At 41.4% G+C, this 17,661-nt stretch overlaps 1 protein-coding gene across 2 annotated transcripts; it reads right to left on the reverse strand.

Moving 5' to 3' along the window:
* Positions 1–914: 914 nt before the first annotated feature.
* On the reverse strand, positions 915–17,444 carry tars1 (threonyl-tRNA synthetase 1). Of its 2 annotated transcripts, none has more exons than XM_072664460.1 (19): positions 17,261–17,444; positions 15,563–15,646; positions 14,340–14,530; positions 13,605–13,728; positions 12,918–13,039; positions 11,161–11,278; positions 10,981–11,045; positions 10,799–10,877; positions 9,756–9,902; positions 7,703–7,801; positions 6,831–6,997; positions 5,285–5,447; positions 4,963–5,100; positions 4,774–4,851; positions 4,572–4,672; positions 4,218–4,322; positions 3,987–4,059; positions 2,975–3,089; positions 915–1,657 (listed from the first exon to the last, which is right to left on the reverse strand). In XM_072664460.1, exons 1-19 carry the CDS (start codon positions 17,318–17,320, stop codon positions 1,509–1,511), a joined length of 2,178 nt encoding a protein of 725 aa, XP_072520561.1. In that variant the 5' UTR covers positions 17,321–17,444; the 3' UTR covers positions 915–1,508. The 2 variants fall into 2 exon arrangements, with proteins under 2 accessions (XP_072520561.1, XP_072520560.1); XM_072664459.1 differs by having other exon boundaries at positions 17,249–17,444.
* Between the last annotated feature and the right edge of the window lie 217 nt (positions 17,445–17,661).

Here is a 17,661-nt window from a genome sequence, read left to right on the forward strand (position 1 = left end):
ACGTAATGCCATGATAGTTGATGTTTCCTCTGCCTGAGATCAACTCTGAGAAAGATTTCAGCTTTCATTTTTAGACAGATGGTCTCACATTTTCCTCAAGCATCCTCTGATACAATGAAGAATTCCTAATGGATTCTATGTTGGAGAGCTCCCCAGGCCCTACCTCCATGCCTCACGGTTGATTTTATGGGGGTCTTGTACTTTAAATGCTGTGTCTGGTTTACGCCAAACATGTTCTCCGTTACTGTGTCCACATACTTTAGCTGTGGATTCGTGCGTCACATTGTTCCAGATAGTCTGGTCTGGGTGTTTGGGAGGCTCTCTCCTTGCACACATCACATGCAAGACAGTAGATGCTGTACTTTGGCTTCAGCTGGGGCCAGGGCTACCTGTAGATCTCGTGATGACATTTAAAAACTCCTCCCAGTACCACGGAAACACCAATATTGATTGCTGTATGGCAAGTCCCAGTCATTCAGCGTGATGCTAGATAATACAGGCAACAGTGGCCTTTGGCAGAATGGGCAGATAGTGTGCTCTAATTAGCTTGTTGAGCTGTACATTGCACCAGTGGCAGGTTGAAAAGATGAGGTTGACTGGCTTCACGTCTTGGACGAAGCATGTGCCACCCTTCACGCCAATCCCTGGCACACTTGGCGACGTGTGATGGCCAAGTCGGGGGGAAAACTGAATAAAAAGCCAAGAAAAACCATGATGCAAGAAAACCATGTTTACACAACCGAGTCTACTCAATTTAATTTATCCCCTCTAAAGAATTCTAGAGCACAAATAAACATAATTGGAAACTTTCTAATCTTCAATTTTTTTGTTGCTTTTCTTAAGTGCAGGGGTGTTAGAAGGCTTTCAGATATGATTGTGCCCTCAGGCTACATAAACTACAAGTGAACACTGGAAGAATTAGATTTCTTTAATTTGCATAAGACCTCTGAGACTGGTCTCTTACAGTATTATCATCATCATCAGGTACAAAAAGAGACAGAGGAGAAAGTCCCTTTCCAAGTAACTACATCATGACTACAGCAATTTGACCAAATAACATACAATCCCAGGAGCATCCCCACAAAAAGCATTTCGCCACGCATTTGGAGGGTTTTACATGAATCAAGATTATACTGACTAACTCTTTCCATTTGGTTCCACAGAAGGAAAAAAAAATGAAAAAGCAGATCAAGAGTAAGACCTGGTGAAACATAAAATGAGGAAAATGAAGCATTTATGCAGATTTAAGGTTAAGGTCAGGGATGATTTACCACCTGGGCCTGCAACCTACCCCCCCCCCTTGCTACTGAATGAATAACAGTAATCCTATGAGTATTTGAGAGTTCATGAGCGCTGCTAACTGTCACAGCTGCTGTTAGCTGCAGCCTGAGAGACAAGGCCTCATTAGAGCAAGATCTGTCTAGAAGCAGTGCGGTTTTGCCCACAGCCTCAGCATGGAATGACCAATCCCTGAGATCCGGAGCTTCTCTGTCAAAGTCTGGTGCGGCTCAGAATTCCTCTTCAGCATTGCGGGTTCGCGAAGCCTTCAGCTGTCTCAGGCGCTCCACGCAGTCAGTCAGACTCCTCTCCCCATGGACCTTGTTGTCTCGAGTGCGGACGTTCACGGTATCGCTGCTCTTTTCTTTCTCGCCCACCACTGGACACGAAAAGGTTAAGGTCACAAACATCACAGTAACAGGCAAGTTGGCAATGCAATCATTTTGATCACAAATGAAAAGTCTAATCACAAGGCACATATAAAATGCATGCCAGTGGGGCACTGTTGGGAGGCACCCAATGCGTGAGAAGTCAATTCCCAGCACACCTTCACTTCAGTGGCTCTACAACATCCCTTAAAGTTAGTGGCTACCAAGATGCTAGCACCGATTTGCCTGCTACCCTACCATCACATGCTGTAAACCCAAGTCACACAACCACTTCATTTTTTCAGGTTTGTTTGGTTGGTACACTTCCGCCTTAAAATCAGCATGGTTTGACGCAAGTGTGTGATTCAGTTAGGAATGCAATTTTAACAGCGTTAATTACATTAGCTTTGTACCTCCAGAGCAAAGATTACAATAGAGCTCATATCCAGTCTGATTAAGCCCATGTGGGGTAGGTCTTGTTAACTCCCCCGTTTATTTCTGTTGGCTTATGCTCCTGATTACTAGGGTTTGTGTGAAAAAAAATAATAATCCCATACAAATATGTCAAAAGACTAGCAAATAAACTTGCCTTGCAACTTGCCTTCTCTATAGAACCACTGGCTTTACTAAAGAACCTTTGACTTTTCAAGTGCACTATACTATAATACGCAATTCACTAATGTACAGATCAACAAATAGACACATGAGCCCATTTACAAATAGCCCTACTAGGCTTTTACTTGCCTTGTAATTTTTGGATGAAGACGAGATTTCTCTTTGATTAACACGAACAATCACGTTATACCTGAAAGTTCATGTTCATAAAAACCACTGCAGAATGTTTTACTGGCTATAGTGAGATGAGAAATTCTAAACTGGTATAAAATTCCCAACTATAAGTGATCCCCTCAATGTAGACGTACAAACTCAACTTTGTTTTAAACAGGCCCCAATTTTTCCAAACCACAATGTGTGAAAACAGCAGAACACAGAGCAGTCTGCAGGGGGAGGATAATCAGTGGATTACTACAAGCAAGTGAAGGAGTGCCAGTACAGAGCCATGATTCTGCTTTTGCTTTCCAAGTTTTACAAAAAAGCAATTAGCACTGCTAATCCACCCGTAGTCTGGCATGTATTAATGGTTCTTCAGATTCTGCCCAACCAAGGAAAACTCTTTGAGAGGAATACAAAAAAATCCCATCTCAAAATCCTACTCATATTCTTTCAGCTCTTTGCCTTATGCCAAAACGAAGCAGACAATGATTCACAGATCTGGGGAAAATGTTCATTTCCTGACCTACTGTGGAGATCGGTGTGATCTGACTTACCCAGGATGAAATTGTACTGAGCTAATTGCGCATTTCTGATCTTCTTATTCAGAGTGCAGCCCGGGTCCAAGTCAACATCCGTCATCAAGCCAGCATTGTGGATCTCCTTTTGCACCTGCGCAGAGAAGAGCATGCCATGTTACTTGCTATCTACCTTGCATTGCAAGCGCTCAACTAGCTAATGTACAACACCTAAGGTGTCCCATGGCATATAGATGCATTAAGCTTCTTTAGGCTGCATCCATTGCTAACACAGATGTGCAAATGAATACACTCAGCTTGTCTGGTCCCTGTGGAGAAGTACTTCAAATACAATAGGAGACTCCGGAGCAGATAAACCTGAAACTATTTGCACCATAACTAATGGCAGGTGTGGCTTAGAGGGGTGTAAAGCCCCCCCTACATTGAGCTGTGAAGCAGTGGAACGGTGTTCTCTGGACTGATGGTTGGTGCTCCATCCAATACTTTTGGGACGAGTTGGTGGGTAGGGTGTTGATCATCCAACATCCTGACCTTACTAATGCTCTTATTGCTGAATGCAATCAAATGATCCAGTAGAAAGCCTTCCCTGGACAGTAGAGACAGTTACTCCAACAAAAGCAGGATACTCTTTTTTAAATATCCTTGATTTCAGAAGAAACAATGAATGAACAGGTGTCCCAGTACTTTTGTCCATACAGTGTATACACCTTCAAATGCCTTAATTTTTTTTTTTTGCTTAATTGTTTCTCACTTACAGTGCACTAAAACAGTGTCTAAACCTTCCAGCTCTGTGTTTGTAAACAGAAAATATATTTAATTTATTAATATTATAATAATTTTATTTTATATTTTAAAATATAAAAAATTTATTAACTTTTTACTACAATTATGCTGACAAAAAATTAAATGACAGAACTAACAGTAAACAGAATTGAATGTACTTAATAATGTAATTATAAATAAATGACTATTATAACATAAAATACTGAGCGAAAATACAACAGTAACTAAAAGGTAGCATGAGTTTTACCCTTTGTGCATACTCCTCACAAGTGGGTCCAACAGGCACTACCATCACCTGACGTGGGGAAAGCCACAGAGGCCTAGACCAATAAAAAAAAAAAGATTGATATTGATGCAGTAATCCTTTCTAGTCTGTGTAAGACTCTACAATCTACATTTGACTTTATTATTAACTGTGACATTAATTCTAAACACACTCCTGCCTTTACAGCATGGTTTGTTTGTTTTTTGCACATACCATTTTCCGCCATAGTTTTCAGTCAGAATGGCCATCATCCTCTCTACAGAACCCAAAATGGCTCTGTGAATGATCACTGGCCTCTTTTTATCATCTCCATCATGGCTGTGAAAAGACAAGCATTGACGGGTAAGTAAAGACTGAACGATTTTCTTAATCAAAAGCACAGTACAAGTAAACGAGTGTAACAAGAAGAGGTAACCAATAGAGGTCACTGTTGCATTTCTAACAGGGTTAATACATCCTAGAGGATCTTTTTTTTTTCTTTCTTTTTTTTTTTTTGAAAATGAGCCGGGGAGACGCAAGTATAAGATATATTAGAAGCAAGACAAGCTACCCTAACCAATATTATACCTGACGTAGGTTAGATTGAATCGGATGGGCAGCTGGAAGTCCAGTTGAATAGTGGCACACTGGTGGTATCTCCCAATAGCATCCTTAATCTGAATGTCAATCTGAAATATACAGAATGGAGAAACAGTAAGAAACCTGTTGACATATCGAGAACTGAGAGTATGAACTGAAGACCTGAGAACAGTCAGAGGTCAACTGTTACCTTTGGTCCATAGAAGGCACCATCCCCAGGGTTCAACACCCACTTTTCCCCAAACTCGTTCAGACTGTTCTCCAGTTGCTGCAGAAGCCATAAGGAAGTAAAAGTGTTTTTTAGTTCTTGACAGCTGTTGTTGACGGTGGTGAAGGTGCCAGTATGCAAATCCACACTGGGCTAAAATCCAACAGTTACCTTCTCAGCCTGGTCCCACACTTCTGGTTCCCCAAGGAACTTCTCTGGTCTGGTGGAGAGGTTGAGTTTGAAGGTGAAGCCAAACACGTCGTACACGGCACGCAGAAAGTCCAGGCAGCCCTTTATCTCAGACTCAATCTGATGGATGAAAATGCAACCATTACTAACAAACAACAAACTAAACATTTATGGTGTACGCAAACAAATAAGGAACAGAACTGAGTGAGCTCTTATGAGCCAATGAGTTCCAGTTCATTGTTTTTCTCTAAAATATGAAAATAAATAAAGGAAAGCAGTGTGTGGGCAGAACAGCTGGACGCACCTGGTCCATGGAGCAGAAGATGTGGGCGTCGTCCTGCTGGAAGCGGCGGACGCGGGTCAGACCAGTCAGGGCTCCAGAGAGCTCGTTGCGATGGAGGACGCCAAAATCAGCCAGGCGCAGAGGCAGCTCCCGCCAAGAGCGCGGCCGATGGTCAAACATCAGGCTGCAGAAGAAGTAGAGAGTTGGTAAAAGCTGAATACTAACGGTACCAAGCTCGTGGTATCCGAGTTCTATCGCGCTGATGGCATCAGAGAACATCCTGGATCTGCCACAGTAGTACACATTCTACACTTCTACAGCTAGAGTGTGTGTGTTTGCCGGAAGCTCAAACACACTATATGGAACAAAAAGTATTGGGACACGCTTCTTAATCATTGCAGTCAGGTGTTTCCAACCATGTCTTAGTCTTTACAGAAGTTAGTGTAAGGATGGGTCCTTCTACAGAGCTCACTGAAGTCCAGCGTGGTGCTGTAATAGACACCACTGCTGCATCAAGTCAGTGAAATTTCTTCCATCTTAGACATTCCTAGACGCCTTCAACTGCGAGTAGTGGTATTATTGAAAAGTGGAAGAGTTTAGGAGACACAGCAACAGTGCTGAGGCACACAGTGCATAAAAGTCTCCAACACTCTGTTGACTCAATAACTGCAGGGTTACAAACCTGCTGTTAGAGCTGCAAAAGGGGACCAAGTCCATAGTAATGCCTCAGGGATTTACAATGGGATCCTATTAAAACGTGCCTGTAGGTGCCCCAATACTTTTGTCCATATAGTGTACAATGGCTTACTGTATCAAGTACAGTAAAGTATCAAAAATAGCATCAAATTGCCATTGTTTAGAAAGAACTAATGGCTTCGTATTGATTTAAAAAAAAAGAGACTCAAATTATGGGTCAAAATGCTAACCTTTCAATCTGCCCTGAAACAAAAACCATCCTTTTGAGCAGTCAGGGAACGGAACAGTAAGCTCCTCGTCCCGTGCCAGCACTTAACAACTCCGATCACTGCTCAACTTGGTGGTGCACCACAGTGCTTTGTCAGCTATTACTACTGTAAATTAAGTCACATCATGACCAAAGAAAGCCATAGTAGGTGATATGTGGATGAGATCTGATGAAGGCAAATGCTGACGTTCTGCTCTGTTTATCAGCACCCTTACTGCAACACGTTCTACGCAGTATAGGCCTGCTTTGTGAGGTTACGTGATGCTGATCGGCATTGTCCGAGTACAGCTTTAATGGAGAGAGTAGAGTTGTTGAGAGCTGTTCAGCACATTGATTATTACACCCTGAAATGTGACTACTATTCAATAATGATAGAAAAAGGTTCAGTTACTGTTACCCTAGACAGTCCAGCTCACCCCTTTAAATGAGGTCGAGACCAGGCCGAGAGCGCTCGGTTATGGTCTTGAGATAGAGACTCGAGTACAACACCAAGACGGGCTTGTATTCATTACTGACAACACTTGCATTTTTGTCTGAGGGACCTATTGACGTCATGCTGTTAAATTTATGTACTACAATCAGCTTGAGGAGAAACGGTCATACCAGTGTCCCGGGCAGTTCATGGGTTTGAGGGCGAAGATCTCCTTCTCCACTTCAAAGGAGAACATGTTCTCACTGTAGTGCTGCCAGTGGCCTGACGTCTGCCAAAGTTTGCTGTTGTAAATATTCGGAGTGACCACTTCCTGGAAGCCTCTCTTTTTGTACTCACTCTGTGAAAATCAAAACTACTGTGATGAGGGTTTAATGCGGACATGATTGGACACAACGGCTTCGGGAAAAAGCTAGACTTCTACGATACTTTGAAGTTCTACTGAAGCTGGAAAAGTAATTTAATACATTATTACTTAAACTGTCGCATATGTAGAGTGAATGACCTTCTGTAATCAGCTGAACCTGGAACTCACAGTTACTGTAGTCCTATTCAAACAGACTTCACGGCTGTGTACCAACAAAACCTGCTTAAAAGATACGGCCATGAGGTTGACTGAGGAATGCTGATGATAACATTCAGCCGATGACCTTTCGGTCCAGACTATCTGCGGTAATTAAACACATCCCTGATCTCATATAAATTGATCAACTGAAGCCCTTTTAAAACCATTATACAATATCTTTGCTCAAACAAGCAAAAGATTCAACTGGTCTATGAACTGCTATAGGAGAGATCTCACCACATCCTAACCTACTGTACTGAAAACGCCTGCAGTGCTCAAAATTAATGAACACACACACACACACACACTGCTTTGTTCCAATGCAGTCAGAGCTTGCCCTGTACAGCTAACCTCTAAGTCATTAAAACTGTGAGGCAGCACAGCCTGATATGCTTACTCCTAAAATGCTGGGTTTCACCTTGGCGAGCACAGTCATCTGTAGCATTATCGACACCAGCTAACGAGGAGGGAGAGGCTCACCCTTATAAACTCCACCAGTGTGTTGTAGAGGTACGCTCCCTTCGGGAGGAAGAAGCAGCTACCAGGGCTGAGGTCGTGGAAGAAAAACAGGTCCTGCTCCTGGAAAGACAGAAACAACGGAGGGAATGTTGTGAGGAAATATAGGCAATATAAGAAGTCAAAGGCAAAAAGGAGAGGGAGCAAAAGAGGTGGAGTGAATGAAGTGAGAGAGTGCGAGAGTGACGCTGGAGGACGACGTCGCAGACAGGAGGCAGGAAAAATACGATGTGATTGAACACAGTCAGGCATGTCTGATTAGCTTCCTCTCTTTTGTTGTAACAAAGCGTTCCCTGTGTGCCCATCGGTGTGCCCGCTGGCAGATGGCACATTAAGGAGACAGGCATCTGCCAGCTTTCCCCACACAGAGCACCCCCCCCCCCCCCGCCCCCCCACCAGGCCTGCCGGTGGTTAAGAGAGAGGACACAGGAGCACAGGGAGCCTCTGCACACTGCAGCTAAAATCATAGCATGGTCAGATTACAGCCAGAGTCATTAGCCCTTGTAGCAGGAGCATCGCTGCAATATCAAACAGCAAACCACATTCATTCATTCCTGTGCAAAATCCGAGACGTGCCGGTGATTTGCGGGCGTTGATGAGGAATCAAGGAACACACACTCAAAGAACTAATTATTTTGATCAACACAAAGCAGCTCAATCTGGAGACACGTACCATTTAAAGGGACAAAATCAAATCAGCACCATTTCAGCAAACAAAGTCAATCAGCCAAGACGTGTCTGGTGTCTGAAGTTTTCTGCTTTAGTTTATCTGTGGAGTTACGGTGTGCTAATGTAGCTGACAAGTCATGGAAGTCCGTCTCACCAATTATACACCAACCAGCCATAACATTAATACCAGGTGAAGTGAAATACAGTAATTACCTCAATCTACAGTGGCCTCTGTCAAGGGATTGGGGGAGGCTAAGCAGCAAGAGAACAGTCAGGTCTCGAAGGTGTTCAAAGCGGGAACAATGGACAAGTGTAAGAATCTGGGTCACTTTGACAAGAACCTGGTGACACGGTCATGGGAACCCCACCACAAAAACTTACAGAACTTCAATGAAGGACCTTTTGCGAATGTCTTGGTGCCAGGTACCACATGGAGGCCATGCCTCGAATGGTCAGATCTGTTGTGGTGGCACAAGGGGGACCCTCTCAGTTTTAGGCAGGTGGTGTTTATGCTATGGCTGATTGGCGTACATTATATTCAGACATGAAAACCCATGAGCAGAGAAAAAGGTCAGTAAGCAGTCCTCTGTATGGGCTTTGGTGGCATGTGACATGGTTCCTGGAAAACTTTTGATTTTAATTTTATTTATTTATTATTTTGACCAAGTGTGCAAATTCAAGTCATGCTGAAATATTTCCTTTTGAAGTGTGCATATATAATAACTATTAAAAAAAAAAAAAAAAAAAACAGCACTGTCCAGCATTTGTGTTCTCTGGCTTCTTAATGGTGCATGGTGCTTGAACCCCTGCAGATTGCCACTTGCAAAGTAATTTAATGTAATATTGGTAACAACAGTTCACAGAAAATCAATCCGTTCCACTTCAATTCCAGACTAAAAGTAAAATATATTCCTGTATATTTCCTGTTTTAGTAATGGCCTCTTAATTCTGATGAAAATCTGAAAGGCCATAAAACTTCAAACACAGTCCACCTATTCAATATGGCGAGCCATTCCATTTCTGAGCTGGGATTGTCCCCAAACACTAGACCTGGAATAAATTGACTAAAGTTAATGGTGGTTCTCTGTTGGAAATCCTATAGGTCAGAGCTTAATGGATGTCTGACAAATGGGTTTGCAGTGCTATTGTTCATGGCAGGAGACAAAGTAGCACAAAAAATGGAGACAAACGGCATCACCAAGCATCAACTGGCAGTTCGGTGTTAATACCGCTGTAACTTTTGCTAGAAGCAAACAGCTCTCATTTTTCATATTTATAATGGTTGTCCTGCAAGCCTAAATGACAGAGATCTGTATAAAATCACACAAAAGCAAATCCAGCTCCATACCCGTCCTAGTTTGCGGTGGTCCCTGTTCTTGGCTTCCTCTTGGAACTTCTCCCACTCCTTCAGCATCTTAGGATCCGGGAAGGAGATACCGTAGACTCTCTGCAGGCTCTCCATATCGGCCTTGCCTTCCCAATATGTGGAGGAGTTCTGCCACAGACAGACAGAAACGTACAGGAGTGAGCAGTCGGACAATGACCGATTATCAGACACAGGTCATGGTCACGGACACCGCTCCACCTAAGCAGCAGAAGCACAATAATACTAGCTCTATATACTAGTCACGGATGTGTTTACACTGCTATAACTGGGCTCAAATGCGTCTCAAACCATCTCCTAAAGTGGTTTAAGTGATGAGATTTTTGTATTTGTTTTAAATGCATCTGGGGGGCATTCCACTTACATTTGTATGTGGCTTGGTCTTATCTAGATATAATTCTACAAAGGCCATAAAATGTGCAATTATTTTCACTAACTGTGCAACTGTTTAAGATGCACATCTAGGCCCATTTTGCCCATCATTTGTGTTCTTCAATGGCACATGGCGATTGTCACGTCCAATTTAATCATTACGACAGTCCAACATTTCAACAGCAGAGTAACGTCTATGAATTGCTCTACTTTTATAAAATTATTATTTTTAATTAGGCCACTACTAAAGTCTACACTACAAAAGTCACATTTATTATAAATAAGACCAGTCTAAAAACTCATTATTAAATTTGTTTGGTTCCACTGTGTGGCCCATTGTGCCTGGACCCCAAAGATGGCCACTTACAAGGTAATTTGTAGACTATGGCTAAGATCTCAAAGCATTTACAACAGTCATACATAAGCCAGGTGGTATATAAATGAAAACTGCTTGTTAGTGGCTAACAATGATTTATTCATTAATTATTCATACTAAACATTATTCAACAGCTATATTAAAAATAAACAAGTTTATTGAGTGCCATATGGCATATTCATCCTTCAAAACAGAGGCACACACAGGCATTTGCATGTGTGATCATGACAGTTTAATTTAACAACATATGTGTCTGCACCTTATGGATCTTCAAGGCCTTGATCTTCCCAGTGTGTCTAACATGGGGCCCTCTGCATAGGTCAATCAAGGGGCCACACCTTCAGAGTTGAAAACAGAAAGCCAATAAGACTTTTAAAAATAGGGTGATCTATCAATAATGGTACCATGTTAAATGTATAGCACAAGTTAGTCCAGTCCTACCTGTACACTGTAGTTGTCGGGGTGGTAACTTTCTCATTCAGGATCCTGCATTTAAACTTGTTGTACTGCGGATGACACAGAAGCACAAACTTTACTGTCGCTGAACTTTGAGACACCTCAGCAAAGGTCCCCTTTCACTGGCTCCCTTTCTCCACCCCTAGTCACAGGCGAAGCTCCTACCTTGAACATTTCCAGCAGAGTCTCCTTCTTTATCTCCAGCCTCTCAAAGGGCTGCTTCTCCTTGATGATCTTCTTACACAGGTTCTCCAGGCAGGGGAAGTCATTACTCGATACACCTCTAAGAGAAAGAATGAGATAGTTGAGTACTCGCGACAGCTAAGGTGAGCCTTCATGAATAAACATCCTGCAAATAAAAAAGAAACAAATAAACCCCCCCCCCCAAAAAAAAAAAAGTGGTGGGAAAAGTGACGCCAGACGCCTCCTGGATGTCGCCAACGCAGAAAACTTTCTCCATTACCTCATTTGGCACTCTGGAGTACCTGTGCTGGAACTGACACATCTAAACCATAAACAAGGTACAGCTTGACAGTCAAATCATCCCCTGGAATATCATTAGCATAAATTGGCTTTCAGTAAGAAAATAGCTGCACTTATTATTTCCCTCCCGAACACTAATTTGAAGCCAGAGAAAAAGCTCCCAGTCAAACAAAAGGTCAAACAAAACTGTTTATAACCAATCCCTTCAAACTGTATTCTAACAGACTGGCAGAACGCGCCTTGAAATTGTAATATCTTAAGCATCTACTTAATATTCAACCATCGACAAATGAATTCATTAGATTTAAAAACCTGACCTTGTGGCAAGAAAATGGAATGCAATTCAAAGCCCTACTCGCTATTCAGGCCTCGCCGCATATTTCTCAACGATGATTATTAGACTAGCTGGTAAACAACTGACTTTAACAATGTGCCTTCCATATAACTGCTAGGCAAAGTTTCCTCAGGGTGTAAAAAGTCTGGACATTTAGGCTTAACTTTTTCAGCATTACTATAGTAAATAGCTTTACAAAACATAAAATACCTTATAAACTAAACTATGGCATTGCATCGCATATCCCCAGGTGAATTAACAACCAACTGGAGCTTGTTTGCCCAGAAGTAGACTTATGGCAAACGTTTTTAACATTTTTTTAAAAAGAATTTTAAAATGGAAACAAAAATTAGGGATGCACCGATCCGATACTAGGATTGGATATCTGTCCCAATACTAACACAAATTTGCTGGATTGGATATCGGATAATTAGTAACCTACATACATCATACACTTGCAAACAGCAAGACTCCAGCTTGTGCTCCATATAAGGGGAACCGAGAAGGGAGGAGCCGTGTCCAGCACAGTTATTGATTTTAGTGCCCAATAATCAGACATTGGGTTCATTTATATCTGTGTTCATTTGTTATGGTTTGTTTTACAAAGTTAGTAAAGTAACAATTACGTCAATCCTGATGCCTTAAGTCTTTCACAGATGGTCAGGTATATGCTTTATTTATTTAACAATGATATCGAATTGGTATCTGGTATCGGCCGACACGTAAAGTTTATGTATCTGTATCTGTATCGGAAAACATAAAGGATGAATCTGTGCACCCCTAACAAAAACTTACAGAAACACCTCCGATTAATCCAACCTTTTTCAGTTAGGATTAGGGCTTACTGCAGTAGCATTAACCAGGATACAGAGCATAACCAGGATGCTAGTCACAGTACACAGGTTGAATTTTGCCTGCCTTATGTTTATCAATCGCACATGGGCTACCTCATGCCGTTTGTACGATTGCATGCACCAAACCATAAACACACACGTCATTACACCTCTAACACATACTCTTCAGAGACAGGGCTTCCAGACGTACCTGCAAGGATTACAAAGTGCATAAGAGCAAAACTATTGTTCACAAAGATTCAGATACTTACTCATTCTCGAGATACATGTCATAGTAGAAGCCGTTCTCGATGGGGGGTCCGTAACATAGGCAGCCTCCATACACTCTCTCCATGGCCTCCCCCATTATGTGAGCACTGGAGTGCCAGTAGACCTAAAGACAAGAAAAGTACTGAATTTGCTGCAGCAACCTAATTATTTTCTGATCCTTTAAAGAAAAGGGAAATTATGCTGAACTTACTGTATGTGGAGTTCAGCAAAAAAAAAAAATCTAATGAACACACAATTCACAATTCATTGGATGTCATGTGGATAATAATGTAATTCCAATTTTAACTTCAGGTCTATTCATGTCTTTTTAAAGCATATAATTGGTGGCCGTCTAAGTCCCATGATTGTTAGCAATGCTAGCTTAGCATGTGCCATTCTAGATTCTACAAATGTGCCTTATCAGATTATGATCAGATTTTGAGATTTACTGTACTGCTAAATCCTTCACCCCACGAGTGTCACAGGGAGGAGACACCAAGTTCCATTTTCAATTATACCTGAAGGTTATAAATCAATTTTAAGTACAAGTAATGTTCTCTACTGGTCCTCTGAGAAATGAGCAACTACTGTCTGCGACAGTAAAGTCCAACTGGCGACTAATCAAAATCACTCCTCTGAAGAGCGCACTAAGAAGAAAAAGAAATAAATAAAAGGGGTCAACAACTCACCGCTTGTGCCTCCTCATCATCAAACTTGAGCAGCTGCAGACTGCAGTCTCCCTCCAAAGGTCTGTCCAGGTCCCACACGGCATTGTTCACTTTGGCAATCACAGTGTTATCAGCGAGGCCTTGGCTGTTTTGTTGACAAATTGAGAGAGCGCAGAGAGTACAGTCTCGGATTAAATAACGCAAAGATCCTTTCAGGTGTGAATAAACACTGCTCAGAAAACACTGTAAAACCACTGACCTGACATCAAACCTGGCTTAAAGGCCACTGCCAAATCATTGCTAATTTAATCATCATATTTCCTCAATTAAAATAATTGGTTAATACTACAATACAGCTGCAGCTGGGACTCAAAAACATCAGTGTGTTTGGCTGCAAGGATGTAAAAATGCATCACTGAGGGTGTAGATTCAGTTGCATTCATTTTTTTTATTGTTAGAAAATAACTATTTATTTATTTATTAAAATATATACTTGCTTTGATGAAGATTGAAGTTGAATTTTTTTTGCTCGATTTGTAAATACTAATTTGTGAGAATCCAAGCACAAAAGCAGTTTATTTTTGTCATCTACACTAACTCCTCCACTGTGTATACAGTTCCTCTAGCCACGCTTGTGTATTAACTGTATTTAAACATAACTCTGATTTGAACCAAACTTGTGGTCAAACAAAAGATTCCACAATTCACTTGTAACTGAATCATCCTGAGGTTGGAGACTTGCACCCCTGCTCTTACCTGATGCCACAGGCCACCTGATACGGTGTGGTCTTCCAGGACTCCCCGTCCACCACCTTTCCATCAGGCAGGGTGACCTTGATGGGCTTGCTGTCCTTCTCTGCCCTCTCAGACATCAACGCATCATGCTCAGCCTTCAGCTTGCTGTACAGGTCCAGGCGCTCTGCTATGTACTGAGGTGGTGGACTGAGCTATACGAAACAGAGGAAGCAAAACCTCTAAATCAGAGGTGTTCATTCCCAGCATTTAATCCTGGTGGGAACTTGCTTGGTTTGAATGAATCAGATGTGTCTGGACTGAATGAATACCCCTGCTTTAAAAGACAACAAGGAGTTTGACCTGTGCTAGGTGATATGGCCTGAAATCAGGATCACGATTAATACCTCTATTATGATTAATTCAACAATTATGCGAACTGCTCAGCTGGTTATGCGTTCGAGTTCTCCTTCATGCTGCTTCAATGTCACAGACTAGACAGGGCGGATCCACGTGACTACACTCGTGGTGGTATACTTTCAAGGGGACAGTGCATGAACTCACAGTGGGGAAAGTAGTAACAGGATTTATTTAAAATATATAAATTTAACTATTTAAACAATAAAAAAAGACTCCTTGTTTGGGTCTGCAAGGACCCTCTGGCACAGCAATATGCCTTTGACTGCCTTTTGTTGACTAAAGAAGTCTAGGTCTACATTTGTCTTTGTTTATTTTGTATATACTAAATAAAAACGGTAGCTATCTTCCACAATATGTAATTATTTCATCATGAACGCAGAAACAGAACATTTTAAATGCAAAGCCAAGCCTATAAAGTCAATGTTTACTTGCACACTAATTGTTTGATAGGAGTCTGGCTGACAATCTAAAGGGTTGAGACAATGAGCCGTCCGTCCGTCATGTTCAATGTGTTGATTTATTTGTTTATTTATGAGGGAAACTTGTCTGTGGAACATCCTAAGGAGACTTTTTTCCACCTTTCAAGGTCAAACTATGCTGCTGTCCATGAACACACTGCTAGAACGGGACCAGTCTCTTATAAAGCTCCTGTAAACATCATCTTAATACAATCCAGTGTCGAACTTAGTCAGGCTATTGTGTGTATGTAAACACGATTCCTGACAGCTTTCACTTTCGTGCTGCACTGCTTTTTAAAGCAAAACTCAATTTTGAACAGGACTTGGGCGGTCAGCATACGTCACAGAGATCATTACAGAGCTATCTACCTCCGTTTTGCTGCCTGCGTCCCCTCCAGCTCCTTTGTTCTTCTTCTTTGCTCCATCTTTGACAGCCTTGTCTGGCGTTCCACCCTGAGCAAAAGGATGAATAGGAAGGGAGTGTGAGTGACTATAACCACCGGCACTGCAGGGTAAACATGTTACTCCACCCACGACAAAGAAAAATGTTAGTCACCTAAAACCAAATGAAATGAGTGAACTGGCGAAGGCTTGCAAAGTTTCACACACATGTTTACAGCATTACTCTACTAAGAAAAGTGTTGATGAATAGTAACCAAACTCACATCTACAGTCACTTGAGTGCAGTGAAAAATTGGAAACACTGTGCAGGTGCTTTAATAAGACAAATTAAGCAAGTAGTGCCACTGATGGTTTTAGGCACACCTGCCAGTTCACTTATTTACATTTTGTGAGTTTTCACAGCCAAGATCAGATGGTAGCACTTTCAAATGCCAGTTATAAACATTGTAAACATTAGATTATTTAGATATTTTATACAGACATGCCCCAAAGACAACACTGCACTGGACTTTATAACACACCCTACGTTATTTAACTCATCGCTGCAAACTCTATAAAAACGACTGGCAAGGTTCAGTGCGACGTCAAATATACCGGGTAGTTTCTGTGTATAAAGCAATTATTGGTCAGCTTCTTTTAAATTTGTCCAAATTCATATCAACAAATAGGTCTTTCCTTAAATTACATTCAATTACCTATATAAAATGGGATATTCCAATAGTTTGGCCTGAATTTGGAAAGACTTTCCATTTCAGTGCACCTTTCACATGAACCTTTAAGATTGGAACGATTTATTTCTTGGAATTCATTTATGTAATGGTCACAAGTAGAGCTGGGCAATATGAGGATATTTTATCGTAATGTGATAAGTTTTGTTATTGTGATATGCATTATGCTTCTCTAGGCATATGGAGGATACTGTTAGTGCTTAATAAACACTGATCAGCTGCAGGTTTCATTACTAACAGTGTAATTATTGTAATTAGACTGGTTTAATAGAAATCACTGTGTTCAGTACGGGAGAGTATCTGAATAGCAGTTTGTAAAGAACCTGTTGCTACTGATGTATTTAGTCTGCGATTACATTTATTGTGAAAAATACTTAAAAAATATATAAATAAAAGAAATAAATAATAAAATATAAAATATTCAGGCATTAGTTTCTGTGTTTATGTGCTGCCATCATGGTCAGTGTGACTACCCTGGTTAAATAAAGGGGAATTAGATATAGTGATCATTGGTGTTGGAGGGAAACGTATGTAGGTCAGTCCTTCAACAAATCAAAGACAACAAAAGGGTCTTGAGAAACATTTACTACATTAATATAGATGTTGCCCACCTTTCTGTCCTCAAAGTTGAACCCAAACATGATGTTTAACTAGCTAGTGTCCACATCCACACTGAAGCTGACCACGAATCTGAGTGGGTTACTTTACTAATAGCTGTCTAGCTTTGTAACAGTATGAGTAAATATAATGTCTTAATAGAGGGCTACTAACTAAACTGGCCAGAAATAACCTGATCAGTGATTTGTGGTCAGGTTTGACACCTTAGAGCTAGCTAGGCTAACACCTGTCAGTGTCAGAGTGCTGCAGAATGAAGCATGGAGGCTAAGCTAGCTAGCTAGCTAACCCGGGTGTTGTAACTACGTGCCTGTAATGATACCTGCTTCCCTTCGTCCAGCTGCAGTCCTTTTATCTGTTCAGTCACAGCCTCGTCCGCCATTCTAGCAAGACAGAAGTAAAGGGATATGAATGAAACTCCCTACGAACAGCAGTTTTAGGTCCACTCTTAGCTACCCGTTTACCCGCACCGGCATGTAGCAGGGTCTCTAATGCTGATGCAACCGGCTAGAGACATCCGCCTCGGCATGAGTCATTTCTTTGAATCGACTCGTCGTACCAATTCACAAGTTTAACTAAATCAAGCTTGTTGTTCAGTATCCGAAGTGTTTGAGTCTGTGTTGTAGGTCTGTTACTGATTAGGATCAAATCTGTTAATGTGATAATAAATTAATGTGGTAGTAAATAAATGTGGTAATAAATAAACCAAAAATGCAATACATT

This window comes from Salminus brasiliensis, chromosome 20 (assembly GCF_030463535.1).
Source record: "Salminus brasiliensis chromosome 20, fSalBra1.hap2, whole genome shotgun sequence".
In the NCBI taxonomy this organism is placed as follows: domain Eukaryota; kingdom Metazoa; phylum Chordata; class Actinopteri; order Characiformes; family Bryconidae; genus Salminus; species Salminus brasiliensis.